The 19,788-nt window shown below is 37.3% G+C and overlaps 1 protein-coding gene and 1 long non-coding RNA gene across 3 annotated transcripts in view; both read left to right on the top strand.

Annotated features, from left to right (window-relative positions):
- Positions 1-3,126: 3,126 nt before the first annotated feature.
- The window catches only part of LOC139140711 (2-Hydroxyacid oxidase 1-like), a 47,469-nt gene continuing 30,807 nt past the window's right edge, over positions 3,127-19,788 (top strand). Inside the window, exon 1 of one of the 2 annotated variants that reach the window (XM_070710099.1) lies at positions 3,127-3,556. In XM_070710099.1, coding sequence (XP_070566200.1) covers positions 3,414-3,556 — 143 coding nt within the window. In that variant the 5' untranslated portion in view covers positions 3,127-3,413. The remainder of the gene's footprint in view (positions 3,557-19,788) is intronic. The other variant, XR_011554051.1, reaches the window with a different exon arrangement.
- Positions 17,093-17,983, top strand: LOC139140696 (uncharacterized). Its single transcript, XR_011554048.1, has 2 exons — positions 17,093-17,380; positions 17,790-17,983. It is a non-coding gene; the product is annotated as an uncharacterized lncRNA (long non-coding RNA).

Genomic DNA, 19,788 nt, shown 5'->3' with positions numbered 1-19,788 from the left:
GTAATTTGGAGTAGATATTTGTTTTGAGAGAACCCCAAGGTCTCTGACCGAGTAAACGCCCTCAGCGAACAAAGTGATTCCCGTGAGACACTTGGTCCATCTGAATATTGCATTACTACTATGTATACAAGACCACATGCCGACAAGTGATGGCATCGCTGAGGAACTCCATCTGTATCAGTGAAAGTGAAATGACCGTGCAAGAGTGGAGACAATGCAGCTAGAGGGATTGTATGAACCCCTCACCAAGATGTCTACGTGTGTACGTGTGTAAGTAGCCCCTCATCTAGATGATATCGTAAATGTTTCGAGTTTGCAAGGTTATGATGCATACGATTACCAAAATATAACGAGCACATTATAATTTTAAGTTCATTAGACTGCATTCACAAACACCTCTTGAGGGAAGGGAGAATTGACGGGATAATTTAAAAATGTCAAGGTTATGTTGAGGGAGCATTTGAAGGGATTTTATTTGATATTAAGTATTTGTTGGTTTGTCTCTTTAAAAAGTCACAAAAAATAACTTGTTTGGAAAAAATTCTCTGCTGTGTATTTATTGTTAAGAGCACACTCACAAACAGACAATTACTTTCTCACACCAACAGATATCGACCCGGATCACATGGAACTGCTCTAGCCTCTTTGTTCTATGTGTCAGCAGAAAACATTAATTTTGGCTTCATAGAACAGTACGAAGATTATATTGAGCCGCTTGTTACAATTCACAATACTTGGGATTTATGAAAAAGCCAATTCAATTTTGCAATATTTTCTAGCACGGAGAGACAGGAAACCAAACGTGTTAGCTTAAAGTTGTGAGACTAACTAGCAGCTGTTGATAACCATACTGAAAACAACTTGTAGGACCCCCTCTTTATACATTGGCACTGAAACAGTGAAAGTCACACTGGGTCACTTTAAATAGAATACAAATGGAACGGTATACATACATACTCTGACTGGCCTTTCAGTAAAAAGTCAGATTTTTTGGTAAGAATTGACATGACCACAGAGTAACTTTACTCTATCTACATTACCCAAGAGTGACCTGACTCCATAATCTAGGCCCGGGGCAAATTTTGACCAATATTTTGATGGTTTTGTTTTTAGTAACTACTGCAGTTTCTTGTTCTTCTCCCTGAAGCGTCATTAAAAGTCATGTTTTTTGCTTTTCAACACAGCCATATGTGTACAATCAGCATTGTTATTATTTAACATTTAATTCAGGTCAGGACTAGAATTCATTTGTTACAATAACAGTGATAGTGGTCCTTAAATATAAACAGGGTATTTTGCCAAACAGAATATTTGTTAATCCGGTATGCTGTCACGGTGGGGAGTAGAAAAAGAAACTGCAGTTGACACAAAGAACCGAACTTGCTAAAAATTGACCAAAAGGTTTAGCTTATGTCCCATTTATACATTATGTTATTAATTATGTTCACTTTTCCTGGCAGATGAGGGAAGTCATCCTGTTTCCAATTTTTTTATCGACCGCTTTTTTGGTTTTACAAGATGAAGTTTTCCTATGAGAGAGTATGACAAAACAGCCCTCTCCTACACACATAGCGAAAAAATCTGCCCATTCCAAATCAGGTCACTGTATTATTTTGAGGTAGGATATCAAAATTACAGTAAGTCAGAAGAGGCACTTGAACGCGATTGAGATTGTTAGGGGAGGAATTTGATAAAATCGGAGAACTTTTTAATTCCCCTAGGGTTGTTTGTGAATGCTGCCGTGCAAGATATTTAATTTTGGCAAAATCAATATTACGTCTTAAAAGTGCACTTATTTATACACAAAAACAACTCCTACATCTCAGCCTGTGAGCTGTATGGTAAAATCTCATGCAAAGGAAGTCACACACGCAATGCTATCAGGCGGATTTGGCGTTCCATATATTAAGCGATTATGAATGTTACTTTTGAGCCGTAGTATATTCATTCCCCGTCATTACCAAAATTAGTGACGCTATACCATAATATTATTTCCACGATTAGCCAATCACCGATCGGAGAACGTCATCGATAAGATTAATAGTCGCGCCAGCGGCTTACTGACTACGCATGCGCTTATTCATAATATACTATGCGAGTAACCGGAAGTGTACCCTCGGCCTTCTTTCATGGGCGCCGCCATGTTTTTTTTTTTTGAGTAAGCGTAAATAAACAAATACGAAACAAATTACTATGATATAACATGCCTTTTATAAAATATACCTCTTTTTATTAGCCAGTAAATGTTATTATACACCTTGTCGCTGATACAAAGTATCGTTGATATAGATAAACGGAGAAAACTGTCGTGCATATGAACGGAGGCATACGCAAAGAATGCTGGGATTGAATTTTAGAAGAGCGCCCCCTGTGTCAATAATTAGATTCAAAAATTGCAAGTTTTGAGACGGAACGCTCTAGTTTTCAGCTTGCAAGTGGAAGGTGTGCAGTGCGATTACCATTGCAATGATAATTATTGCATAATACGTCCCTTGTTTAACGCAATAGGCTGTTATCATTGTAAAAATTGCCAATTTTTGTCCAAAATTTTTACACGCTACAGAAAATCTATACCTGCCCTGCTGCAGGGTTTGACGTCGTGTAACACTGTAAGTACGTGAACTGCTTTCATCAGAGGGAAACTGGGCATAGTTGTCATATAAACGTTTATGAAGTAACAATTACAGTTTATCATGAATCAATACAAATAACATTGCCAATCTTAACCCCTGGCGCGACACCAAGGGCTGAGCCCTATATAATATTAGGCCAAACCCGGAATTCGAATCGACCGCGATACAAACAAAGCCATGTGCGCAAACGCGCTTAGACGTACGTGTATTTCCATACGCGTTAGTACACGTGTGGGCTTGTTTGTACCAGCGTCACGTGATTAGGCCAAAGTAATTAAATTCTACGCGTCTAAGCGGCTGAAAAACACACACAAGAAAATTAACACAATGTAATTTGATTGCAGCAGACAAAAAATTGTAACAAAATTTTAGTTCAGAAAAACTAAGCGGTCATGTCCTAAAATTTCCTATTCAAATATACTGTGTGTGTTTTTCATGAAAACCTTAAAAACCTAAGCGGGTGGGGACGCAAAACAAAGAATCTAATTACTTTGGCCTTATTTGGGCGTACTGAGTGTGTAGAACGCATCGCGTCATTTTTATTCCGGAGTAGAACCATTGCAGTCACTGCAGGTTAGCCAAGAACATCAGTTCGCCAGCATTGCATGATTCACTATCGGCTATTTTCGGCCCTCTTGTAGATCGTAAAATCCCAAACTTCGCACTTCTTTTATGATGAACATGATCCTATGTTCTCTAACAACACTTTGACAATACTTGTTTGACCCAGTAATACCTTCTCGTGTCACCACGTGGAGTGACGAATAGAACCATTTTGCCATGGCGGACGGCAAACAGTTGGTGTGTCTCGATGATTTCATGGCAAGAGCCAAGGACACGCTGCCAACACCAGTGTGGGAATACTACAGCTCAGGAGCTGACGAAGAAAACACGCTCAGAGAAAACAGAAAAGCGTACCGCAGGTAGGTTCCCGAAACATCGTGTTGTCAATCGCACACACTAGGTGGGAGTTTTTGAATCTATTCTCATGTAAATGATAGACAGGGGTAAACCAGCTGTGATATCGCAGCGGTACTTCTGGCGTATATCGAACGTTTGTGAAGACCTCAAAGTGGTCCCTGACTTCAAAGTGGTCCCCATCCTAAATGTCCGGTAAGATAGGGGGTTAAACTCAAGTCTGACGACACCTACCGCATAATGGACGCTTTTGTTGTCACACGGACGTTTCCGATGTAATATCAGCTGCTATTTTAGTATTTAATACCTAGAGTTGGGAAAAATGTACAAAATAAGGGCTGAGCACAGAATTAACAAGGGGAGGGCTAGTGTCTATATCAATCATGACTTATCTATAAAATGACTCATTTGAAGTCATATCGATATTTGGAAGTCATTCTAATCGCTGCCTGTAAATACATAAATGGATATGAAATACAATTTGCAGCATTGCTGTGACGTATCAATCGCACTTGCGGGTCAAAAATTCATCGCCACAAGCCAGCCCATAGACATTTTTGGTAGTTTACTTCGACCGGTACTATAACACTGGTCAGTTCACGACCCATTGTCTACTTCTGCTAGCTACCTCAATAATATAAACATGTATTTTCAACCGTTTTCCCGTGAGCCGACGTCCACGAATTCTGCAACGTTTGCCCTCTCGCGTAATTGAATACTTTGGGTCTGTCAAAAGTTCAGAACCGAGCAGAAACAGTCGACGGCTCTTAAAAAAGCTGAAATTATAGATGTTGCCACATTCAACATAATTAACGGAAGTAGGAGATGAGTCATAGATAGTCAGAGATAAAGTAGGTACATGTTCATTTATTCAAAGACTAAGCTATTTCATTATTTTGCGAGGTAAATAAAAAAACCGATTGGTGTCTAGTAAACTACAGAAAAGGTCTATGGACAGATTAACAGCGGTTCTGAGGCGATATCCCTTGACACGAATGCAATCTATAGGCCTCAGCATTATGCTACGAATGCACAGATGTAAAATACACCAGAATAGGGCTCGAGGCCAATATTTTAGGGGGATATTTTTCTTAATTTTTTTACAAAGATATCCAATACCTACCATAGAAAGTGACGCGATTGAAGTAATACATTACCTAAAAGAAGTTGAATACAGCAGGCAGAGCGTAAAATTATCCGAATTTTCATGGGACACCTTTGAAGTCAAGAGGACGCTTTTGAAGTCAAACTGATTTCTTTATTCTTTACTAAAAGTTTGAAAAAACAGGAAGTGTACTCTTGTCTTATTTATACCTGATACTTAACAGGTCGCATATTCAATTCTAAAATTAAAACATTCTTTCTTTTACATAAACGATTGAATACAGCACAGAGAGCGTAAAATCATCACAAGTCTTTGGGGACCACCTTGAGGTCAAAAGGACACTTTTGGAGTCAAACTGATTTTCTTTAAGCAATACTAAAAGTTGACAAAAATCCAAGGAAGTGTACTATAGTCCTATTAATAACTGATACTTCATAGGTCACATGTTACAATTTTCAAGTTAGGACATTGCTTCAATTACGCAAAAGAAGTTGAATAAAGCAGACAGAGTGTACAATCATTCGATTTTCCCGGGGACCACTTTGAAGTCAAAAGGACACTTTTGGAGTCAAACTGATTTTCTTTATTCAATACCAAAAGTTGGACAAAATCAAGAGAAGTGTACTATATTTTATTAATACCTGATACTTCACAGGTCGCATGTTACATTTTCAAGTCAACACATTCTTTTTTAACATAAACGATGTTGAATACAGCAGAGAGACCGTAAAATCATCCCAAGTTTTCGGGGACCACTTTGAAGTCAAAAGGACACTTTTGGAGTCAAACTGATTTTCTTTAAGCAATACTAAAAGTTGACAAAAATCCAAGGAAGTGTACTATAGTTCTATTAATAACTGATACTTCATAGGTCACATGTTACAATTTTCAAGTTAGAACATTGCTTCAATTACGCAAAAGAAGTTAATAAGCAGACAGAGTGTACAATCATTCGATTTTCCCGGGGACCACTTTGAAGTCAAAAGGACACTTTTGGAGTCAAACTGATTTTCTTTATTCAATACTAAAAGTTGACAAAAATCCAAGGAAGTGTGCTATAGTCCTACTAATACCTGATACTTCATAGGTCGCATGTTCCATTTTTCAAGTTAGAACATTGCTTCAATTACGCAAAAGAAGTTGAATAAAGCAGACAGAGTGTACAATCATTCGATTTTCCCGGGGACCACTTTGAAGTCAAAAGGACACTTTTGGAGTCAAATTGATTTTCTTTATTCAATACTAAAAGTTGACAAAAATCCAAGGAAGTGTACTATAGTCCTATTAATAACTGATACTTCATAGGTCACATGTTACAATTTTTAAGTTAGAACATTGCTTCAATTATGCAAAAGAAGTTGAATAAAGCAGACAGAGTGTACAATCATTCGATTTTCCCGGGGACCACTTTGAAGTCAAAAGGACACTTTTGGAGTCAAACTGATTTTCTTTATTCAATACTAAAAGTTGACAAATATCCAAGGAAGTGTGCTATAGTCCTACTAATACCTGATACTTCATAGGTCGCATGTTCCATTTTTCAAGTTAGAACATTGCTTCAATTACGCAAAAGAAGTTGAATAAAGCAGACAGAGTGTACAATCATTAGATTTTCCCGGGGACCACTTTGAAGTCAAAAGGACACTTTTGGAGTCAAACTGATTTTCCTTATTCAATACTAAAAGTTGACAAATATCCAAGGAAGTGTGCTATAGTCCTATTAATACCTGATACCTCACAGGTCGCATGTTCCATTTTTCAAGTTAGGACATTGCTTCAATTACGCAAAAGAAGTTGAATAAAGCAGACAGAGTGTACAATCATTCGATTTTCCCGGGGACCACTTTGAAGTCAAAAGGACACTTTTGGAGTCAAATTGATTTTCTTTATTCAATACTAAAAGTTGACAAAAATCCAAGGAAGTGTACTATAGTCCTATTAATAACTGATACTTCATAGGTCGCATGTTCCATTTTTCAAGTTAGAACATTGCTTCAATTACGCAAAAGAAGTTGAATAAAGCAGACAGAGTGTACAATCATTCGATTTTTCCGGGGACCACTATGAAGTCAAAAGGACACTTTTGGAGTCAAATTGATTTTCTTTATTCAATACTAAAAGTTGACAAAAATCCAAGGAAGTGTACTATAGTCCTATTAATAACTGATACTTCATAGGTCACATGTTACAATTTTCAAGTTAGAACATTGCTTCAATTACGCTAAAGAAGTTGAATAAAGCAGACAGAGTGTACAATCATTCGATTTTCCCGGGGACCACTATGAAGTCAAAAGGACACTTTTGGAGTCAAACTGATTTTCCTTATTCAATACTAAAAGTTGACAAATATCCAAGGAAGTGTGCTATAGTCCTACTAATACCTGATACTTCATAGGTCGCATGTTCCATTTTTCAAGTTAGAACATTGCTTCAATTACGCAAAAGAAGTTGAATAAAGCAGACAGAGTGTACAATCATTCGATTTTCCCGGGGACCACTTTGAAGTCAAAAGGACACTTTTGGAGCCAAACTGATTTTCCTTATGCAATATTAAAAGTTGGACAAAAAAGGAAGTGTACTATAGTTTTATTAATACCTGATATCTCACAGGTCGCATGTTACATTTTTCAAGTCAACACATTCTTTCTTTAACGTAAACGATGTGGAATACAGCAGAGAGACCGTAAAATCATCATAAGTTTTCGGGGACCACTTTGAAGTCAAAAGGACACTTTTGGAGTCAAACTGATTTTCTTTATTCAATACTAAAAGTTGACAAAAATCCAAGGAAGTGTACTATAGGCCTATTATACCTGATACTTCACAGCTGGCATGTTTCATTTTTCAAGTCAACAATTCTTTTTAATTTTCCTTAAAAGAAGCTGAACATAGCAGATGGAGCATGTAATCAAGTGGAATTTCCGTGGGCACCTTTACGGACATTTTGGTGTCATATGTATTTTTTCAATACAATACCAAATGTGTGATAAATCAGTAGAAATGTAGAATAATCCTACAAGTAACTCTGTCTTATAAACTCAATCTCATACACACATACAAATGGACGTTGAGCATTATTTAGCCAAAAAAATCTTTATTTAACTGTACATAAATTTTAACAGTAGAGTAAAGCACGAGAGCAGTTTTTCTCTATAAAGTAAAATAACTACTTTCAATAAAAATGAAAAATGAGATAAAGGGCATCAATTTCACAAAAATAAAAGCACATAATACCTAAAGGCCAATACAGTCCTGTTGTGCTATGTAGAGAATAGCTTTTTGTGACACATATGTTTATGAAGATAGATACCTTTGATAGCACATTTCAAAAAATGTCAAAAAAGCTGCATTACCACTAATACAAAATTGAAAATATTATTATAATTTGAACATCACAGTAAGATTATCCCTGAGAACAAATCAGCCAGTGGTATGAGATGAGTAGTGTTTAGAGAAAGAGATTTTTGATCAATAATGGAAAACATAGCATCAATGACACTTGGCTCTCATTTGATTTGATGAGGCAGGCCACAGTGTGTATACTTAACTATGTTTACCCTTGGCAACATGCATACAAAGTTTCATAGCCATTGGAAGAGGCATTTCAGAGAAAATGATTTTTGACCAAATATGGGAAAAGTTGCGCAAAAATGCCTATATGAAAATATTCACAAAAATTTGAAGACACTCAACCGAGGTTGCCTCTAGATACATTAAAAACAAATTTCAACCAATCAAAACAGTTACTTCAAAGAAAATTAGTTTTTGACCAAAATATTGCCCCAAAATGCAAAAAAAACCAAAAACACAAAGATGAAAATTTCACCACAATTTAAGAAATCATATAGAAAACAACTCTAGAGTATTAAGTTTCAAAGCAATCCAACAAGAAATTTGAGAGAGAAAAACATTTTTTGACCAAAACTGGAAAAATTGCCCCAAAAATACAAAATTGCAGATTTCATCATATATTCAAGATATCATATTAGTTCATCTGTAGGAACCTGTATACCAATACCAAATATCAAAGCTGTCAGATGGGCGGTTTTGATGAAATAAAGTTTTGACCAAAAATGACAAAAAAATTCCTTAAAAGTACAGATTTGCATATTTCATTACAATTTGAACAAATCTAAGTTGGGTTATCCCAAGGGACCTATATACAAAATAACAAAGCTGTCTGACCAGCGATTATGAAGAAGATTTTTTACAAAAAAACGCCTTTTTTGGCGCTAATTTGCATATTTTCAAAAATATCAAAAAATACCGTCAAGGACAGTGTGCTCACATTCGGTTTGAATTGGTAAATTCAAGAAATATTTAAACCAGAAAAACAAGAATGATAAAAGCAAATAAGGTCTGCAACTTAGGTACTGGAGGTCGTCTTTGGGAACATGCATATCATCTTCTATAGCGACGGGACAAGCAGATCCTACATACAGAAAGCAATGTCAACAAAAAAATTAGCCAGAGAAGCTTGACAAAAGAAAAGGTAGGAGAGTGGGGAAAAAATAAAGAGTGGGAAAAATGTACAAGGGATCTGGTAAAATGTAATGCTACCTCATCAATCTTCCAGCCCCTACCCCTCTGAATATCAAATGTTCCACCCCTTACATAAAACCAGCTGACAGGAAATGTATTTACAACCTTGGGAATGTTTTAATTAATGCTATGAGTGCTATCATTCAAATGTAAACAACACTTAAATCAGTTACAGATAGCGAAATGCCTTCCACTGTGGGGGGGATTACAACATCTGGAATTATCCTGGATCCTAATTTCTCATCAGTTCTTATGTGTCTTAACATGCAAAAGTTGAAAAAATTGGTTCGCAATGAAAATATTTACTTCAACTTTGTTTTCTGGATCAAATTTTACTACAAATTGATATTAAATATGACAAAATTATGTTCACAGCCTTCGAAACTCTCTCACAACATATCCTGGGTTGGTGTAGGTCATTTAAGGTCACAAACTGAGAAAATTACCTAAAATATAAAAATTTGGGGGTCTCCCAACACTTTGAGCAGAAAATTTATCAAATAACATCCCTCGGGACTTTTGTACCAAATTACAAAGCTATCAGACAAGTAATTTTGAGAACAAGTTGTCTGTCCAGGAGCTTTAAAAAGAAAATATTTTTTAGAATTTTTGACCAAAAATGACAAAAATTGCCCCAAAACAGTAATATTTCCAATTTTGTCATAACTTCAACAATTAGAAGGGTAACACCCTTGTAAACATCCAATCCAAATTTGAGAGCAATTGGGCTAGCGGTTTCTGAAAAGAAGAAATTTTACTTAAAATGAGAAAAATAACCAAAAAATTCAGCAAAAATACAAAATTCGAGATATCTTCACAATATCATAAAACTGATTTTCATCAACCTGAGGAACCTGTATACCAAATATCAAAGCTATCAGATTTGTTGTTTTTGAATAAAAATATTTTTGACCAAAAATTCGGAAAATTGCCCTAAAATTACAAATATAAAATTTCAATTCAATTTGTATAAACTTGACTGAGGTCATCCTGAGGAACATGTATACAAACTTTCAAAATAATCAGATGAGTGGTTTCAGAAAAAATACCGCAATTATACGGTGTCGCTCAAATTTGATCAGAATTGGTATATACCAGTATGGGTTACCAATGATCAACAATAAATGTTGTTTCTATCTGTTCAGTGGAGGAAAATTCTACGTTGATGTTATGGCAATGATTTCTGCACAGTACAGCCAGAAAAACAACAAGAAATATTTAAACCAGAAAAACAAGAATGACAAAAGTAATTAAGGTCTAACTTTTGGTACTGGAGGTCAACTTTAGCAACATGCATAGCAGAAACAAGCCCTCTTAGTTTAGTATAAACTGTCTTCCCCCATCTACTGTCTATGGTTGCAGCTGGTCTGTTAATATGTAACGGTTCATAAACAATGACAGAAATGAGTCAAGATCAGTGGAGTTTGCCTGTTTCTCACTGGCATGCCTCCTGCACATTTGCTGCATTTCACTTTTTCTTACCTCATTTGCACATTTTTGACACTGATGTGTTCATTGAGCAAATTCACATCTCAACCCCTGCATCTACCTGTACACCAAATACTGAGATGGTAGCTTTGGCGGTATGGGAGCCTTTGTGTGTGACGGACATACATCTGCACATACCCACAAATATACAGACATACAGACATGCAAATCGGATGCAAATGAACTGATTCAGCTTATATGATAACCTCACATTGGTATACCAAATGTGAGCTAAAAATTAAAAAAATATATTCTCAAATCATATTTTCATCTACGCAACAAATAGCGAATCAGTAAGTACTGCCGTTATCAAGATATTTGAGTGACTGGACGCCTCACAAACGGACATACATACATACTGACAACGGATGCCGGACAGATACCCATCCCAATAGCTTCAAAAGACGATCGTATAGTAGCTAAAAATGAAAATTTCGCCACAATACTAACGAAAATTACCATAAACATCCCGCATACAGAGTTTCAACAAAATCTAGACTGCCGTTACAGAGTTTAAGCGTTTGCTGGATTTTCTCTGTTTTCTACCACATTTCTTTTTTTTACCTCATCATCATATTTTGAAGACTGACACTTTCATTTGAACAAATTCACATCTCCACCCCCAGGTGCACCAGTACACCAAATACTACAATGGTAGTGCTGCGGTTTTTGAGTTTTCGATGTGCACGAAGGTAGCATGCACACATACTAACATACATAAATGTAGACACCGCTGACCTACCATAAAAACTCTTTTTGGTATAATATACGTACATGTATACACCAAATGTGAGCTAAAAATTGTCCTGAAAATAGAAAATTGTGGATTTATCAAAATTTGAATATTTCACAATTTGATCATCCCTATGAATCTGTATAACAAATATCAGTGCTGTCAGACAAGGGGTTTTGGTGTAAAAAATTCTATTTTGTTTCAGCCAAACCTTAAAGCTCCATACAGCAGCAAATGTGTTGTAAACCAATCTCAAATTATCCTCAGTTTTCCAAGGGTTTTCTTCAAGTAAGACACATTAAAGACCAAAAAAGTGTACAACACTGTCGATAGCCTAAGTAGCATTTAAATTCAAACTTTTAACATGATTTTAGATTTTCCGAGAATTTCAAAAAAACAAGTCATTGACAATGACGTAGTCCCCACTTGTAATAGGAGTATTAGTCTTGATGGGGCAGGGAAATGTGGTCATTAAGAAGTATCACTGGAGTGTATATGTTCAGATCTATGGGCACATAGGTCTATGTCATTGTTCCCAATTGAAACAAGAGGCATGTCTAAGTTATGGTTCTAAATCGGGAAAAAAAGATCAGACCTCTAGCTGTATTGGCCAGCCAAGAAATACATATGCGCACAATAAATGAGGTACAAGATGTGACATCTTAAGGTCTATTATCCTATCAAAATTGAAGCGTAAAGAACTTGTGGTTACTGAGTTGTGCATATATATGTATAATCAAGGTCAAAGGTCATCGAGGTCACGTGACATTTTGTCAAAAAAATTGTATTGCTAAGTTATCCCTATATACCAAAAATCAGACCTCTAGCTCTATTGGCTCGCTCAAAATTAGATATGCACATAATTAATGAGGTACAATATGTGGCATCATAAGGTGTCCTATCATACCATATATGAAAGGTTTAGCACTTGTGGTTACTGAGTTATGGACAAATATGTATATTTGACGTCAAAGGTCACCAAGGTCACGTGACATTTTGTCAAAGTGTCTAGATATCTGCGTGAACGGATGGGTGAACGGACGGATATGTCCCAATCTATAAGCCCCCTGGACTTTATCTGTGGGGACTAAAAACTGTGTCACTGCATCCTTTTTGCAATATGAATACGATGAGAAACTAAATTTTTATTTTTCTTGGCCTTATACATGGGAGTCTATGGAGAGCTGCCTTATACATGGGAGTCTATGGAGGTGTAAACTAAAAAGTCCTCTAACATGGCCAAATTTGATCACATTGTGAAACAAATTGACGTGCATCTGTATGAGGTAGGGTATTATCCTTGTATCAAGTTTGAACAAAATCGCTCCAGGCGTCTCTGAGATATCTGTGTGAATGGACGGACGGACACACGCACGGACGGACGCACGCACGGACATGACCAAACCTATAAGTCCCCCAGGACGGTGTCCTTGGGGACTAATAATCATATGACAGGAAAATAAAGATTACAACAAATAGTTGGCATTCGTGTGTTGTGCATTAAGTAAATGGCATCATGCTTGTTTCTGGTATGATCATGGTGTGTATGTGCGGGGAAATACTGTTTTTTTTTAATTTTCTGTTGGTCGCCAATTTTTGAGTACGTCACCAGTTTATTATTCAGCCTGTTAAAACGTGTAGGCATGGTCCAAATCAGCAAGCAGTGATAACTCTGATCTTTCCACATCATTTCCAAGAACTCTGTTATCTGGAGAGATTAAAATTGAAAAATTTATTACCAGTAAGCAAATCAATCCAGTCATCATTATCAGAAGATAAAATGTATGCAAATTAAGAAAGAAACACAAATATAATCTCTTTTTGGTATTTATATACACACCAAATATGAGCTAAAAACCGACTCAAAGCAGGTCTGTTCATTATAAGCACATATGTAAAATTATGACTACGGTAAGTATTGAAATGGAGACATAACAAAATACATAAATGAGTACACTATAGGTGTAACCGTAGACTCAAATTGTGTGCTGAACACACATGAGGCTGAGATTGGGGATTTGGCTCAGCGGTTTTATCTATGGCTTCTGCGCTAGGTGACTGGTGCTATACGTTGTGAGTTCAAATCCGACTGAAACCACAATATATTACAAAAGTGTATGGACACAAATTCCATGTCTTGTATTCAGTTTAGATTGTCAGCTTGAATTAACAGCTAGACATCAGTTAAGACTGATGACACAGTCCTTGACGTAAAAGAACTTTGTCATTCAAAGTCACTGAAATGTACGTTGTACCAATGATGTGAAATGACCTAAGTTACAATGAAAACAATGTCAAGGCATGTAGAGTACAAACTCAACACATGGAAACTAGACAATATGGCTGCCTCCAAGTGCTAAATTTGCTTTCCTGTGCGTGCATGATACAGCCTTGGGGCTTAGTGAGCCAGGGTCGGGTGTTGGAGTATATTTCTATTCTTTCAAGTATCATCATAAATTCCTGACAAACTGTGTTTAAAACCCTTTCCCCAAAATACCACGGACAGGTAAAAAAATCTAAGTTGGCAAAGAGCAGTCAGGAGGGGGGTCACTTCTATTACTTGCCAATATGAACATGCGCCGCCCAATGGGGTGGGTATTTCAGCAACTTGGTCCAAAATAGGGGGGGGGGGGGGGGGGTCAATTCCACTGTAAACCATGGTCTAAAATGGGGTTGAAGTTTGAGTGCCACACAAGAACAAATTTCAACAGTCTGTTCCCATCTCGCTAGCAGGGTTCTGAGCTGCACTCAACAAGTCATCGTTGATGACACAGTCCCGCTTGTCCATTTTGTTATAATCTTTGGTGTCTAGGTAGCTGTGGTCTAGGTCGCTGTGGAATGACATTGATGCAACGGGTGCATCAGGCCTGTGACTTGCATAATAAAGTAATCTGAGGAACGTTCAATAAATGACTCATCTCTGCCGGTAATGACCACTGAAGGAACTTTTGATTACATCACACATAACGATGCCCTCACTGCCTCTAGTGTCATGATGGCACGTACTATACACATGGTTTGGTGGAATTTTCGAAATGCTATGGGATCGGGTATGTTGTTGTAATCAGCCATCAGCCATTTCGAATCATATAATGAAACAAATTAATGTGCACAAGAATGCAGCCATAGTATTTTATCTTCGTATCATGTTTGAACAAAATCAGTCCATCGAGGGACAGTGACCTATGTTTATGTTTCAAAGACATAAAAAAATCACACCAAAATTGAAATCAAATGGCTGTCTATTGACCATATGGATCATAGCACAAAATTAGTAGACATGCATATGTATGCCATAGTACTTTATCTTTGTACCAAGTCTCAACAACATTGGTTAAGGAATATTTGCATATGATTAAACCTCAAAGACATGAAAAAATCCAAAAATGACCATCGGGCAGCGATATTGGAAAAAAATGACAATCTGGCAGCCATATTGGAACATGTCATGAAGTAAATTGACATGTACGGTATGCCATAGTGCTTGATCTTTTTGCCAAGTTTGGACAAAATGGGTGTAATGACCTTTGAATTACGCTTCAAAGACATGCAAAATTCCAACAAAATGGCAGTTCTGCAGCCATATTGGATCCTATCGCAAGGTTAATTGATACATGCATATGCATGCCATAGTACGTGCTTTGCCTTTGTGCCAAGTTTGAACAAAATCGGTTCAAGGATGTTTGAGTTACGGTTCAAAGACATGAAAAAATCGCAAAAAAATGGCCGCCTGTTGGCCATATTGGATCATTTCACGAAATAAATTGGTGTTCATATGGAGGGCATACTGTTTTGCTTTTGTGACAAATTTGAACAAAATCGGTTCAAGGGTGTCTGAGTTATGGTCTAAAGACATGAAAAATCACAACAAAATGGCTGCCTCACGCCCATATTGGATTGTATCGCAATATAATTTGACATGCATCTGTAGGTCATAGTGCTATGCCTTTGTGCCAAGTTTGAACAGAATCGGTTTGAGGATGTTTGAGTTATGGTTCAAAGACACGAAAAATTGCAAACAAAATGGCAGCCTCGCGGCCATATTGGATCGTATCGCAAACTAATTTGACATGCACATGTAGGCCATAGTGTTATGCCTTTGTGCTAAGTTTGAACAGAATCTGTTCAAGGATGTCTGAGTTATGGTCCAAAGACATGAAAAATCGCAACAAAATGGCCGCCTCGCGCCCATATTGGATCATATCGCACAATTATTTGACAAGGATATGAAAGCCATAGTGTTATGCCTTTCCCTTGCCAAAGATATCATCTTGTGCCATGCTTGTACAACTTTGCGACAACCTTCACACAAGTTTTAAAGGCAAGACCTTAACTTGTTTCAAGGTTTGACAAGGTTGTAAGACATCACAGTGAAAACTTACAATCTTGTACCACGCTTGTGATAATTAAATTGCAAGGTTTGTAACTTCAAGTTTATTACAAGCACTTCACAAGCACTTCAGTCAAGCCAGGTTATTGCTGCAAATATGCAGCAAACACATGATTGACAGATTGCCCACTATTTCATTACCAGGGAGTATAGTGTGTACCATTGCACTTCGTGACCTGTCATATGCAAGCAACACAAAATTGATCTTTCATTTGTATTTTATATTCATTTATTTTCGTAACAGACAATCCTCTTGTTAAAATAATAATAACTGGTATATAATTGACACTTCAGTTAAGCTGGCATAACTCGGCAACATTGCATGGATATAAGAGCGCATCTATAGTATACCGTAGTGACATTAATAATAGTACCCTTTGACAATCCGATTGGGTAAATCATGGTTGGATCGACAACTGAATTTTTTGGAAAACAAATTTTTAAAACAGGGACTTGTCTGTCTTGCAAGTTACACCTTGTATGTTCTACGAATGATACCAAAATGCAAGCAGTTTCGAACGAAATGTGCGTCTGTTATGGTCTGTACGGACACGTCGTAAACTTTTGTATACTGCAAATCTGTACCTTAAAAATATCGACTGATGAGAACTTTTCATTGTAGAAACAGACAAGTAAATGTCAATGCATTCAATGTTTGGTATAAGCAAGGACCCGCTACTCCCTCCAAGCAGAGTAGTGGCCGGCTGTGCTCGAAGCTAGCTAAATATCACATCATTGTATTAGTACTAGTAGGCCTATGCCATGGTACGTACATTCACTGTCCACAGTGTGTGTCCCATCGATGTCGCTAACAAAATCTCGCCTTCTGATGACATGAATTGAGGTAAAAGGCTTTTGTCCATGTGTTCAGCGTTAGAATTATATTGCCGAGCACAAATTTGAGGTTTAGGATTAAACTCCATCCCGAGCCGCTGTACGCAAATCAAATGCGCTACCTGCAACGTCAAACACGTCCTGTGTATTCAGCGACGAGGAGCCCAGCCGACATGTTTACACTCTGAGGTCACGGTTCATCAAGTTCAGTTCGCGTATTGATATTGATTCTTCGTGCTGAAAGAATTTGTACTCTCTTTTTAGTCTTTCTGTCGTAAAAATAACCATTTTCATTAAACTAATAAATTAAATGTATATTAAGTATGATATATGACGGATTGGTGCAGATGTAGAGTCAATTCCAGCGTTTAAAATCGGTACTACATTATCAATCGCGTAATGATATATAGATATCACTTCCGTTAACGTCATCAGGCTTGATCGGCGCGAAGTTAGATTTTGGTACCATCGGCTGTGTACTTGTGATCAGGGAGTTATCTAGTGGACAATTTCGTGATCTTTCTATGGAATCGCCAGCCAAATGATATCACAGTGTTGGAAAAACGTGTATACAGTACCAGGGACAGACGGAGTTCTAATTTTGTGAACGCGAAAAGCAGTAAAGATGCTGACTATATTTGTAGCAGCCACGGTCGTCGTGGAGGGACCGTGGTACAGCACGGAGACGGGAGACCTGCAACCGAAAATCTTCCAGCGTCTGCGAGCCGTTCACAAATGTAAGTCAATGTACCGTCCGTCTGTACATCGCTATTATGTTCTGTAATCCTTGTATTCCTATGTTTACCTACAGATAAATTTTCGTTGAGAACTGATTCATACTGAATTCACTTTCGTTTCACAACAGTTACAGTAACCATGGAGGTGGTACTACCTCCATGCAGTAACTAAGTGCTGAGATTTTTGCAGATTGTCGCCGTCGTGTATGTAAACAACATACGGCGAGTTGTCCGTTGTCGGACATTAAATCATTAAACGATCGTGAATATTATGCATTTTTCTGCATCAATTTTTCAACTTGACTCTGTCTCATTTTCAAATAATTATTGATTTCTTTCATGAAATTTACAATGTTTGGTCAAACGGTAAAAGACTTACACTCTTCCCTGAACGATTTGTATTTTTCAGAATGCATTGCTGGTTCTCTAATTGAAGCCTAAAAGGGACAAGAAATTCAGAGAACAGAAAGCCAAATCGCAGCCTTTGACAGTAATGTAAATATAATGAAACTTCTCAAGCCAAAAGAAAATATCTTGAAGACACTTATGTGGCATGAAATGAACATGGCATATAAAATAAATTGTACCACAATTTGAATTTAACCTTTTTATTTCTCTGTTGTCTTTTTATTAAATAATAACTATTTGCGCTGACCATTGTTTCTCGTGACACTGGTATTTCAGAGCTTAGTTGGATAAAACACATCTTGTGCTGTCCACAGTCTGTCTTAAGATTTGTCAGGTTTTCATTGGCCATGTCTACAAGTGATTTTACAACTGTGTGTACACATCTGAGCTGAACTTATTATATTTTTGGAGAAGATAAAAATTTTGAAACTTGTGGTACAATACAAGAAATTTTGCTTCTTTGGTTTTCAATATGTATTCAGTTTTCTTACTATTACTGATCCAGAGCTGACTGTTGTGGAATTATACCAACTTTTGAAGGCAATTTTGCATGTGTAATTTGCAGCAAATTTGCAGTAACATGGAAAATAATGTGCTGTATGGAGTTTGCGGCAAATTTTCAGTAACATTAAAATTAATTTGGCGGAAGTTGCTGCAAGGATTGTGCCGCAAATTTGCTGCAAAGAGTTTGCAGCAACATTGCAGCAGGGAGTTTGCTGCATATTTGCAGCAAGTTCACAAGAAACCTAATTTGCATCTGAAAAATGAATCGCCGGCTTATTTGCAGAAAAAAGTTTGCTGCAAATTTACTGCAAGGCTTGCGGCAAATTTGCAGTAATAGTTTGCGAGAGGCCTAAAATTTTGGTAAGGTAATTGAAATTGAGATCTATTGATGTAAGAGGTAAGTTTTAAGTCCAACGATGTACTTTGGATTTTGGGTAGGGTAGTTCAAATAGAGGTTTGGTGATGAGAGCCATATTCCAGCCATAATTGAGGACATACTTTGTGTACACATACTCTCTAGCATGTTATTGTCTTATTCTTGATTGCCAAACCTACACTCGTAACACATACAATATTGGTTCTTTTAATAAATAATGAAGTCACTGTGTTATCAAATCAGTCAAATCTGGTTAATATCCCGCAAATGTGGCACTGAGTGCCTGTGCCATGATGACCCTAACTGGGCTCAATATCGTTGCCTATGGCAACGGGCAGCAATAATGCTGGCAATGAAGCAAAGGCTTATGGGTAATATACAACCTTGATACAACCTTTGATAGATGAATATACCAGCAGACACACATAGTGTTCCACAACCTTGTTAAAAGCTTGCAATTCTCAACCTTCCACTTTCCTGAACCTTTTGAATTGTTACAAGCTTGTAAGATTCAAACTTGTCCCACGCTTGTGTAAGTTTCATGTCAAGCGTGTTGACAAGCTTGTTAACACGGATGTGACAAGGTGGAGAGTCATATGGTCTGTACACTTGTCACAAAGTTGAAAACATAACTTGTCTAAAGTTTGTTACAAGCAGGTAACTTTCGTAAGGGTTGTGCCAAGTTTGAACAGAATCTGCTCAAGGATGTCTGAGTTATGGTCCAAAGACATGAAAAAATCGCAACAAAATGGCCACCTCGCAGCCAAATTCGATCGTATCACAAAATAAATCGACGTGCATCTGTAGGTTATAGTGCTATGCCTTTGTGCCAAGTTTGAACGAAATTGGTTCAGCAGTGTCTGAGAAACTGTTGATGACGGACGGACGGACGGACGGACGGACGGACGGACGCACAGACGGGACCCAATCTATAAGTCCCCGCCGGACTTCGTCCGCGGGGACTAATAAGCATGGATATCTTTTCTGCGGCAGGGGAACCATTACAGAGACCCCCTGGCTTAAAGTAAATATGGACTTTGTTTTAAAACATTGTCACTGATTTGTCAGAACTCTACATATGGCAGATTTTTGCCCAATAGAAAATACCCAAACAAAGTGG

This window comes from Ptychodera flava, chromosome 9 (genome assembly GCF_041260155.1).
Source record: "Ptychodera flava strain L36383 chromosome 9, AS_Pfla_20210202, whole genome shotgun sequence".
Taxonomy (NCBI): domain Eukaryota; kingdom Metazoa; phylum Hemichordata; class Enteropneusta; family Ptychoderidae; genus Ptychodera; species Ptychodera flava.
The sequence above is the reverse complement of the archived record's forward strand: the minus strand, read 5'-3'. Positions and strand labels throughout refer to the sequence as shown.